Below are 10,351 nucleotides of genomic sequence, written 5' to 3'. Positions count from 1 at the left end.
TTAGTCCATATATCTTTACCTGCAAGTGTTCATTGCAAAGAGTCATTAGTCTGGTTCAGACTCAAAAGCAATTTTATTTCTCTGTAGCATGTATTTGTATCATTATTCACTGGGGAAAAAGATAAAATTGGAAAATTGTTTTCTGATTAATGATCATGTCTCATTCATAAAATTATGATTAATTTTGAATGAAAAATTGAGTATAGTCCATGTGACCCCAATTATTGAATATTCTTGCTTTCCTTTGCTGGAAAATAAAACATGATCTGGTAACTTATAAAAAATGTAGAATCTCAAATTCTATTGAGATTTCATTTGTCAAAATATTGGTTTTAATTCAGATGGCATCTCTAAATATATCTTTATAACCAATAGAGATTTTTTTGTTAGCAGAAAAAGATTAACCAGCTGGGATACATCATTTGCTTCCCTTTCTAGGGTTTTCTCCGTGAGATAAATCCTTGGAAACTGTGTTATCATTTTTCTTTTTTTGGTGTTGGCATATATAATTCCAAGGTAAACCTTCAGAGTAGAGGAGGCAGAACTGCTCAGGTGATTGCAAAAGGTGAGAGTGTTCCCAACTCTAGAGCTGAAGAAGTTTTAGTGTTGTTAACCTAACATTATTATATCAACATCAAAAGTAGTTCTGAGACTTAAGTACAGGTTCCTGGTTCCTCAGCAGTGATGATTGCACAAAGCTGAGCATATCAATATTACAAATTTGGAGGATGGGACGTAAGATTTGTGCTAAGACTGTTGGAGAAAAAGAAAGTGATTCATGAGTCTAGAGGAATCAGTGAAAATCTGTACTATACTACTAACTAGATTCATTTATTCAGTTATTAATGGAGTAATTTTTATTATTCAGTAGAAAGGTTCAGTCAATACAATTTTAATGAAGATTTAAAAAGAAGTAAACATTTGCAAAAAAATTGAGTGTACAAATTGGAATACTCTGTCTATATCACTGCCTGGATACATTTTATGCTCAGGAATAAGTTCTTAATTTCTTTATTACAATTAATATCAACAATTTAAATGTGTTAAGATGTCACACACTAAATGAAGCTCTCTCTTTTTACTTCCCTTAGCATATAATAAAGTCCTGAGAAATCACAATATTACTAAAGAAAATGTATATTCTGTATGAATTTTTTCTGTCATTTTCCCTCTTTAAGAGGATATCTACCATTGTCTTCACCATACAGAAGCATGTATCCATGTATAATAGTGTTCAAATATTCATGAAAACATAGACAATGGCTTTAAAATTACAGCATAATGGGATGAGTAAAAGAGTGCCTTGGTTTCTAATGGGAACCACCAAGTTTTCCACAGGAGGATGAGGACTAAACTCTGCACCTCAGAACAGGCTGAATCATTCCTGCTGTTCTAATTGAATGCCTTTGAACTGGAATGTGTTTTGCATATCTTATTTAAATTAGTTTCACACTTTAATCACTGCTTATGTATAATTGATGTTTCAGATGTTCATTTCCTTATGCATCATTTCAGGGATGCATGGACTTCCTTGACCTAGTAAGGATTTATGCTTTGGTGTTTTCATATGGATTACAGCAAAACATTTATCTTGCACATGAAAAAAAAATGTTTTCAGCCCTATAATTTATATATACCTATGTAAGTCATGAAAATTTTAAGAATTTTGTTCCTCTGTGGATATATTGCCCTGGTTATTTTTATCTTTGAAGTAACTTTGAAGGCATGCTGGCCACAAGAAGAACAACTTACCCTGGAAAATGTGAGATAATTGGCTCAAGTTTAACTCTAAAAGGACAAAGTTTCATAGCGTTAGACTCCATAAAACCCTCTTAATCTGTGATCCTGTTATAATGACTGTAATTCAAGCAATTAAGTTCAATGGCAAAATTCTTTTTCTTCTGATTAGCTTTGGTATGGGAACTAATTTGAAAGAATCGTTCTTAAGTTTGACATATTTTGTATTTTCAATTTGTACTGATGATCATTAGGGATTGTAAGTTGCTTTGTAAGCAAAAGGAATTATTTTTAATGGTTGTATAAGCTACTAGGCTATTTACAATATAACATAACTTCCAAATACAAAGATTAGAGGTGAGGTAATCACACTGGTTTAATTGATATAATCAATTAATTTTGTAGCTGAGTCTACAATATGGAAAGTTGATATAATACTAATATTCAATAAATCCTGAAATATAATATAAAGAAATTATGTACAGCTGTGGATATTACTTGGGAAAAGTAAAAAATTAAATTGGAGCTGTTCTGTGGAGATTCAGCGTTCTCTTGGGACTAAGTCTAAGACTATTGCAAAAAAGGGCAACAAGGTTTATTCTTTCATATACATGTTTAAAATTTTGCATTGTTAAATTTTATTATTATTGAAATAATTTTAGTTAGCTTTGATGAATGACAACATTGGAAAATAAATTAATTCATATTTCATGTTCATAATAGTTTTACATCTGATTGAAAAGCTACCACATACATTATTCTCTTAGAAATAGTTACTGGATAGAGAAGTTGACTCAGAGGATAAACGCACTAGCCATGCAATGCTGATGACCTGCATTCAACCCTCACAATCTACATGGTTGAAGGGGAGAAGCTTTCCCAAGTTATTCTATGGCCTTCACATGTGTGCCTTAAAATACACCAATATACATTCATATCATTTAAACATTAACAATAATAATAACAACAATCACCCTCTTTATAAAATAAAATTAAAATACTTGCAAATACTGCATATGAATGTTACACACAGAGAGATTCAAGAAGAAAGTTTTGTACTATACATTACATATCTCCAGAGTCTCCAGATTTTCTTATATTTACTTTTTAAAACATATATGTTTTAACATAATTCTATACTTATTTTTCCTGTCAATTCTGAAATGATCCAAAGTAGACAAATGCTGCTTAAGTACTACATTGGTGTCTTAAAAGCTATTACTTTCTTTGTGAAATCCACTAATTGTATTATAAAAAACCTCTGATAACACTGTGAGCCTTCATTTTTTTTTTTATGTAGAGTATTAAACATTTCTATGATGAGTTCTTTTCTTCTCAGAATTTTCTTTAAGTTCTCTCAGGACTGCTTAAAAGATCCAGAGTACCATGATTTTTTTGTGTGTGTTTTATTAGAATTTTTATGGAATTTAGATATTTTGTGTTAACTAGTTCATAATTTATTCTATTTCTATTGCTTTCTTTAATTTTAAAAATTCAATTGAAATGTGTTTTAATATAAGGACACAGGTTAATAAAATCAAAATACAGAGTTAATTGACATACAAAGACTAGGAACTACAAAACTATTGGGGATGCATGTAATAAGACAAAACAGGCTTCAAACTGTATATTAGACAATAGCAAATGCATCATAGCTTAGTAAAAAAGATGTGACTCAAGTTTTTTTTTTATTTTATTTATTTTTTTTTTATTAAGAAAGAAAAACAAATTTTCCGCCTCCTCCCAGCCTCCCACTCCTCCCACTCTCCCCCCCCCTAACTTCCCCTCCTCCTAACCTCCCCCCCTCCTCTCCCCCTCCCTCTCGAGTCTGAAGAGCAGTCAGGGTTCCCTGCCCTGTGGAAAGTCCGAAGTCCTCCCCCCTCCATCCTGGTCTAGGAAGGTGAACATCCAAACAGGCTAGGCCCCCACAAAGCCAGAGCTAGAAGTAGGATCAAAACCCAGTGCCATTGTCCTTGGCTTCTCAGCAGCCCTCATTGTCCGCCATATTCAGAGAGTCCGGGTTTATCCCCTGCTTTTCGAGTCATAATCCAGCTGGCGTTGGTGAGCTCCCAATAGATCAGTCCCACTGTCTCCGTGGGTGGTTGCACCCCTCTTGGTCCTGACTTCCTTGCTCATCTTCTCCCTCCTTCTGTTCCTCATTGGGACTTTGGGAGCTCAGTCCAGTGTTCCAGTGTGGGTCCATCGCCAGATGAAGGTTCTTTATTTGTGGCTAGAAACCAATTATGAGTGAGTACATCCCATGTTCATCTTTTTGGGTCTGGGTTACCTCACTCAGCATAGTATTTTCTATTTCCATCCATTTGCATGCAAAATTTGAGAAGTCATTGTGCAACCACTTTGGAAAGCAGTGTTTCGGTTTCTCAGGAAATTCGGGATCAACCTACCCCTGGACCCAGCAATACCACTCTTGGGAGTATACCCAAGAGATGCCCGATCATATGACAGGGGCATTTGTTCAACTATGTTCATAGCAGCATTATTTGTAATAGCCAGAACTTGGAAACAACCTAGATGTCCTTCAATGGAAGAATGGATGAAGAAAGTGTGGAATATATACACATTAGAGTACTACTCAGCAGTAAAAAACAGTGACTCAAGTTTTAATAATTAAAATATAAAAAAGTTAATCAGAATTTTTGTGTAGGTAATATAGTGCTTTGCTCAATAGATATTATAACAACAGCTTAAAGGTCATTGTGTACATGGAATATACATAAAAATAATTAAAAAATAAATTAAATATTCCTATGCAAATGAGGTGTATTTATGGGCAGCAAGATCAAGAGCTTCTTAGTCTGAGAATATTGTCATATATGAGTTTCATCTTGTAAAGCAGAACATTGTTCAATATTCCTATATGAACATGCACTAATGTACTAATGAGAATGTCTTGCCAGTCCAGACGTTATTATAGCTTACAAGGTGCACAACTGGATAAGATTTTTGAACAGTTTTCTCCTCCGGTAATGTACAAGGTAATTTCCAACATTGTGAAAGGTAGTCAATTAGGATGAAACCTATAGGCCAGTACCATCCTAATATCTCCATGCTCTATGACCAAGTACAGGGTACCTTCAGTAAAAATGTCCTTCCAAAGAGCTCTGGAAAGACCAATAACATGGAGAAGAGCTTGCGATTTTTTTAGGAGTTGGTGAGATCACACTAGCCAACAACTCCAAATTTGGAAACCCATTAACCCAAGGTGGTCGATGAATCAAAGGGAACAAAGTCCTTAAGACACAAAACGACAAATGTACTCATGAACTCACAGTGACAGCAGTCCTATGCCTAAGTTCTTTGGAAGCTCAACAGAGACCAAGTCTCTGCATTGAGAGGGGAGGAGGCAGGAAGTTCTTCCTCTAGATGAAAAGCTACTGGCATTTGATGGCTGCTGAAAGAGGAAAACTAATTTTCATTAAGAATGATGTTCCTGGTAAGTTAACCATACTCTTGTAGAAGGCTACTTATCTAACAATTCATGGACATCACAGACAGGGCATTATGTGTGAAAAAAGAAGACATAAAGGGGGTTCAATCTGGAGAATTTTAGTGAGGTGCTGAATATGATAAAAACACATTGTAGGGCATTCCAAAAAGTACTAATTAAAAAGAAAATTTATAATAAACTATATATACTTAGTAAGAAATCCTCTGCAATTCAATTCTATATAATTTTAGATTAGATTTAATAAAAATGGTAAAACCACAATACATTTCAAGATAAGAAAACTATAGAGAAAGCATAAAATTTGTAAAGTTACTACATCTATGTAATGAACAACTTATGAAGTATTTTCATTGAGATATTATAATAAATTTGATGTTTGATTTCTCGTGAGACATATTCAAATGGAGTTTCATGGGATATTTTTGGCAAATGAAAAGGCTAAAATGAATTAAGTTTGAAACACTGACTGAACCTTTGCTTAAAAACTTACCCTGATACATGGTAATTAATAGGCAAGAGAATTGTGAATTATAGGTTAATCTGGGATATAGAGTGAGCCCTTGTCTTATATAAACAATAATATCCATAGAACAGAAAAATATTCAAGAAAAATATGAAATAAATAATTTGTCATGGTAAACAAAATGAAAAATTGTAACAAGGAAAATCAGAATAGAAATGAAAGCTTCATTATTCATTAATAAAATTGACCAACTTTTAGAATGTAAACTCTGACAAAAAATTATACTTTATTGATACCATATAGAGGTTTATGTGAGGTGAGAGCCCCCATATCTTCTCAAGATTCAGCAGAACCACTATAGCAAGCAAAAACTGACTAAAGATATCTGAGTTTGAAAGAAATAAGTCAGCTCATACATATCTTCTCATCATTTATTCTTCCTAAGTTTTTCCCAATGCTCTTTCAAAGTTCTCCCAATGATCTCTCTTTCCCACAAAATTTTCTGTTTATATACACATACAGGCAGAGTTAACAATTCTTTGACATATAACAATGAGACCAAACATTCATTTCTTAGGAACGAGACAAATAAGACTGAAAAAGCAGGCTCTTAGGGTGTAAGTCTGTGATGTCCCCAGGCATATATGACATGGTGGTAAATAGAGGAATGACTATGATTTCTAAGAGAAGGAGAGGAAATGTATGTTAACTACATTTGTCCAGTTAGGTAAGCTAGATGTTTGTATTCGAAAAATTTATAGAAAAGGGGAAGAAAAACACGACAGTGCAATTGAACTATCTAAGCACTTCTGTTTTTTTTTTTTTTTCCTACTTCTGTGTTTGTGGTAACCATGGCAAACAAAATAAGAAGCGGGAAGAAAGCAATGATACTTGACCCTGGGTCAAGCAGGGTACTGTACTTCCTGGTTCTAGTTGAGAAACAGTTCCTTTATTTAGGACTGGCTTAGTGATCCATTCTTTTTCCCTGTATTTCTAGGGATAAAGGCAGAAAAAGTTAATTTTCTAGATGAAAATTTGGTCACATGAAAGTGAGGCAGAGTTAAGTACAAAATATTAATAGCTTGTTACAGTAGAGTAAAAGTTAGTAGGCCACACTCTGAGTCGGCTGTTAGAGAATTCTGGACAACCCAGTCTTGTTTATCAGTAAAAGCAGACAAGCTGTTTCTTGCCTGTCATTTCAAGGTTTTATGTGGTCTATATGCAAGGTTCCTCTCCTAGTTTGATGTCCTGCCATAAAGGATATTTGTGGGAGGTTAGCTTTATGTAGATTTTAGTATGGGAACAAGGTTTGACTGAATGAATGGTTTCACATCTCAGCCTCACAGTGTGGGAACACATCATTCTGTTGCCAGTACAGAAAGAAGTTATGGTCAATAAATGATTTATATATGGCTGGGATATTTCAAGAAGAATCCCACTATAAAAAAAAAGGTACACTAGACTTCACGAGGTTTTACATAAACTACAGTGACTATTCAAAAGGCAGATCCACAAAGGTTTGCAAGCTGGATGTTAGCCTAGAGATTTCAATAGTTCTGCTCTCATTGTCCCATGCTTTTGGTCCACAGTAATATAAGGTATGAAAAAATTAACTGCTTAAAATAAATCACACACAGTTGCACACATAAAACGTGAAATCATTGCAAAAATGAAAATTATTTTATCATTTTATAGAGTTGCACCTGTGTTGATATTTCACAGATACTTGGGAACAATATGGAAACTACTGTGATCAATTATATCCAATACTTAAATTTATCCACTGTTAATTTTAGTTTGGCTAGTGATGTCTTTTCATAACGTTTTTACTTTACCACATATGAAACATTTTGTAATAAAAATAGGTGCTATTACTAAGGCATGACAAATACTTGAAACACTCTATAAGAGGTGCTAGTATGTTTTGCATGTGGTAGGATATAGGTACCAGTATACATAGTTGTTATGACAATGTCACAAGTACACAAACATGATTGATTATTTCTTTGAACACTTTCTTTTTCCAGAACTACAAAATCTCTGACTGCTCAGATTGAAAAGAGGATGCTAGCTGATTGGAGATACCTGAAAATATTATGTTTCAAAATTCACTGAGTGACAGGAGAATTGATACTCAATTTTTTCTACTTTATATAAAATTTCATTCTTACATACAGTTTCCAGAAGAGAATGGAACAAGTAAATCAAACCACAGTGACTGAATTCATCCTTGATGGGTTAACAAATAATCCAGGGCTCCAATTGCCACTATTCCTCATCTTTCTGGGAGTCTATTTGGTTACAGTTGTGGGAAATCTAGGCATGATCATCTTGATTATGTTCAGTTCTCAGCTGCACACACCCATGTATTATTTACTCAGCAGTCTGTCCCTTATTGACTGCTGTCAGTCAACTGTCATTACTCCCAAAATGCTGATGAACTTTGTGACAGAGAAGAATGTCATACCCTACACAGAATGCATGGCTCAGTTCTTCTTCTTTTGTGCTTTTGCTATTGCAGAATGTCACATGTTAGCTGCAATGGCATATGACCGCTATGTGGCTATCTCTAACCCATTGCTATACAATGTAACCATGTCCTATAAAGTCTGTTTGTGGATGATTGCTGGGGTATATGGTATGGGATTCCTTAGTGCCACGGCTCCTGCTTTCTTCATGATGAGATTGCTTTTCTGTAAGTCTAATATAATAAGGCATTACTTCTGTGATCTTTTCCCATTACTGGAGCTCTCTTGTTCCAGTACTTTTATCAATGAAGTACTAGCATGGTCCCTTGGTTCATTTAACATTCTTATACCAGCTATAACCATTCTTAGCTCGTACATCTTCATCATTGTCAGCATCCTCCATATTCATTCCACTGGGGGGAGACTCAAGGCCTTCAGCACCTGCAGCTCCCACATTTTAGCTGTTGCTCTCTTCTATGGTTCGACAGCTTTCATGTATCTTCAGCCATCATCAGTCAGCTCCCTGGGAGAAAGTAAATTGTCATCTGTGTTTTATACCATTGTTGTGCCTATGTTGAATCCCATGATCTACAGCCTGAGAAATAAAGATGTCAAAATTGCCCTAAAAAAATTAATTCAAAAGGTAAGTTTCCACTCAACCAAGAGTGAGTTTCATTAGCAATAGAGTATAACTTCTTCAACTTATTGCTAGATATAGCCTAAATACGGGACACAGTAATACTATATGTGAGACTATTTTTAGCACATGGCTGTTTGGAAAAAATTATACCAAATGTAGAAGTGGATTCTCACCTTCATACCCTTGGAGAAGTGATACTCTTTTATATCACCAAAGTTTATTCAAGTTAACATCCTACATCACCTGCTGAAAATTACCTCAGCTTTTTTTGTGGGAGGGTTGGGCTTATTTGCAGATATGAACAAACTCTCTTTAGGCAAGCCAAACATAACTTTATTAATATATGTGTACATATATTTCTATAACATTTTTTGTTGCTCAAGGATTTTTAGAAGGTCTTCTTGTTTATCTATTGATTCAAAAATACTATCAAATATTTCATAAGTGAATCTATTGTAATAAAATAAGTTATACAATAGAAGTTTTGTTTAACTCTGATTATTGAAAAGTATAGAGCACTATATCAGTGCATTTGTTAACAGAGGGCAGGTTCTATCATTATCCTACCCACAAGGTGTTTCCAACATCTTAAACTAAAAAGGCAATGGTAAACAGGAAGAAAGGCATTTCATAGTTATCTGTGCAATATTCTACACAGCTACATGACTCCTTCTCATTGTACTATAATGATATAGTTATATTTCTTCTTAATATAGAGATATGTTGTTTTGTTATACCACTTTTGGGTATATATATCCAAAGGGTGCTCAATCGTGCCACAAGGACATGTGCTCAACTATGTTCATAGCAGCATTGTTTGTCATATCCAGAACATGGAAACAACTAAATGCCCTCCAACTGAAGAATTGATATGGAAAACTGGTACATTTACACAATGGAGTACTATACAGCAGAAAAAAATAATGGCACCTTGAATTTTGCATAAAAATGAATGGATCTAGAAAACATCATTTTGAGTGAGGTAACTCATACCTAGAAAGACAATTATCACACATACTCATTCATAAGTGGTTTTTAATCATAAAGTAAAAAAGTCCACAAATCACAATGCCAGAACACCTAGATAACAATGAGGACACAAAGAGAGACATACAAAGATCTAATCTACATGGGAAGTAGAAAAGGACAAGATCTCCTGAGTAAATTGGGAGCATGGAGACCTTGGGTGAGTGTTGAATGAGAAGGGAGAGGCAGGAGGGGAGTAGAGAAAACTGTAGAACTCAATAAAAACCAATGAAAAAAGGAAATGCTTAGCATTTTTAGAAGCTGGACTGGTCAGAAAAAGATTACAGGTATGCAATAAGGACAGATTCAGACATAAAGACCTCTAAATGAGACATAGTGTGTTAAAAATGTATGGAGATATGCAAAATATTCATCAGTATGGCTATAGGATAGGGTCATTTCAGGTTCCCTACCCTCAGCTGCCCCAGGAACTAACTGGGGACCTTGCCTTGGGTACCTGGAAGCCCCTCTAGGTCCAAGTCTCTTCCCAACCCTAAGATGGCTCCCTTAATTAAGATATGTGCTTCCCTGCTCCCCTATCCAACCTT

General features: G+C 34.7%; 1 protein-coding gene across 1 annotated transcript; it reads left to right on the top strand.

The window, feature by feature from the left end:
• The first annotated feature begins 7,856 nt into the window (after positions 1 to 7,856).
• Positions 7,857 to 8,816, top strand: LOC101983318 (olfactory receptor 150-like). Its single transcript, XM_005347489.2, has one exon. It carries the CDS (start codon positions 7,860 to 7,862, stop codon positions 8,814 to 8,816), a length of 957 nt encoding a protein of 318 aa, XP_005347546.1. The 5' UTR covers positions 7,857 to 7,859.
• The last annotated feature ends 1,535 nt before the right edge of the window (positions 8,817 to 10,351 follow it).

The sequence above is a fragment of the Microtus ochrogaster genome, chromosome 5 (genome assembly GCF_000317375.1).
Source record: "Microtus ochrogaster isolate Prairie Vole_2 chromosome 5, MicOch1.0, whole genome shotgun sequence".
Lineage (NCBI taxonomy): Eukaryota > Metazoa > Chordata > Mammalia > Rodentia > Cricetidae > Microtus > Microtus ochrogaster.
Note: the sequence above shows the minus strand (reverse complement) of the source record. Positions and strands in the feature narration are given on the sequence as shown.

Bases quoted from the DNA above. Each gene is read 5' to 3' on its own strand.
- LOC101983318 (XM_005347489.2), top strand. From the start codon at position 7,860: ATGGAACAAGTAAATCAAACCACAGTGACTGAATTCATCCTTGATGGG.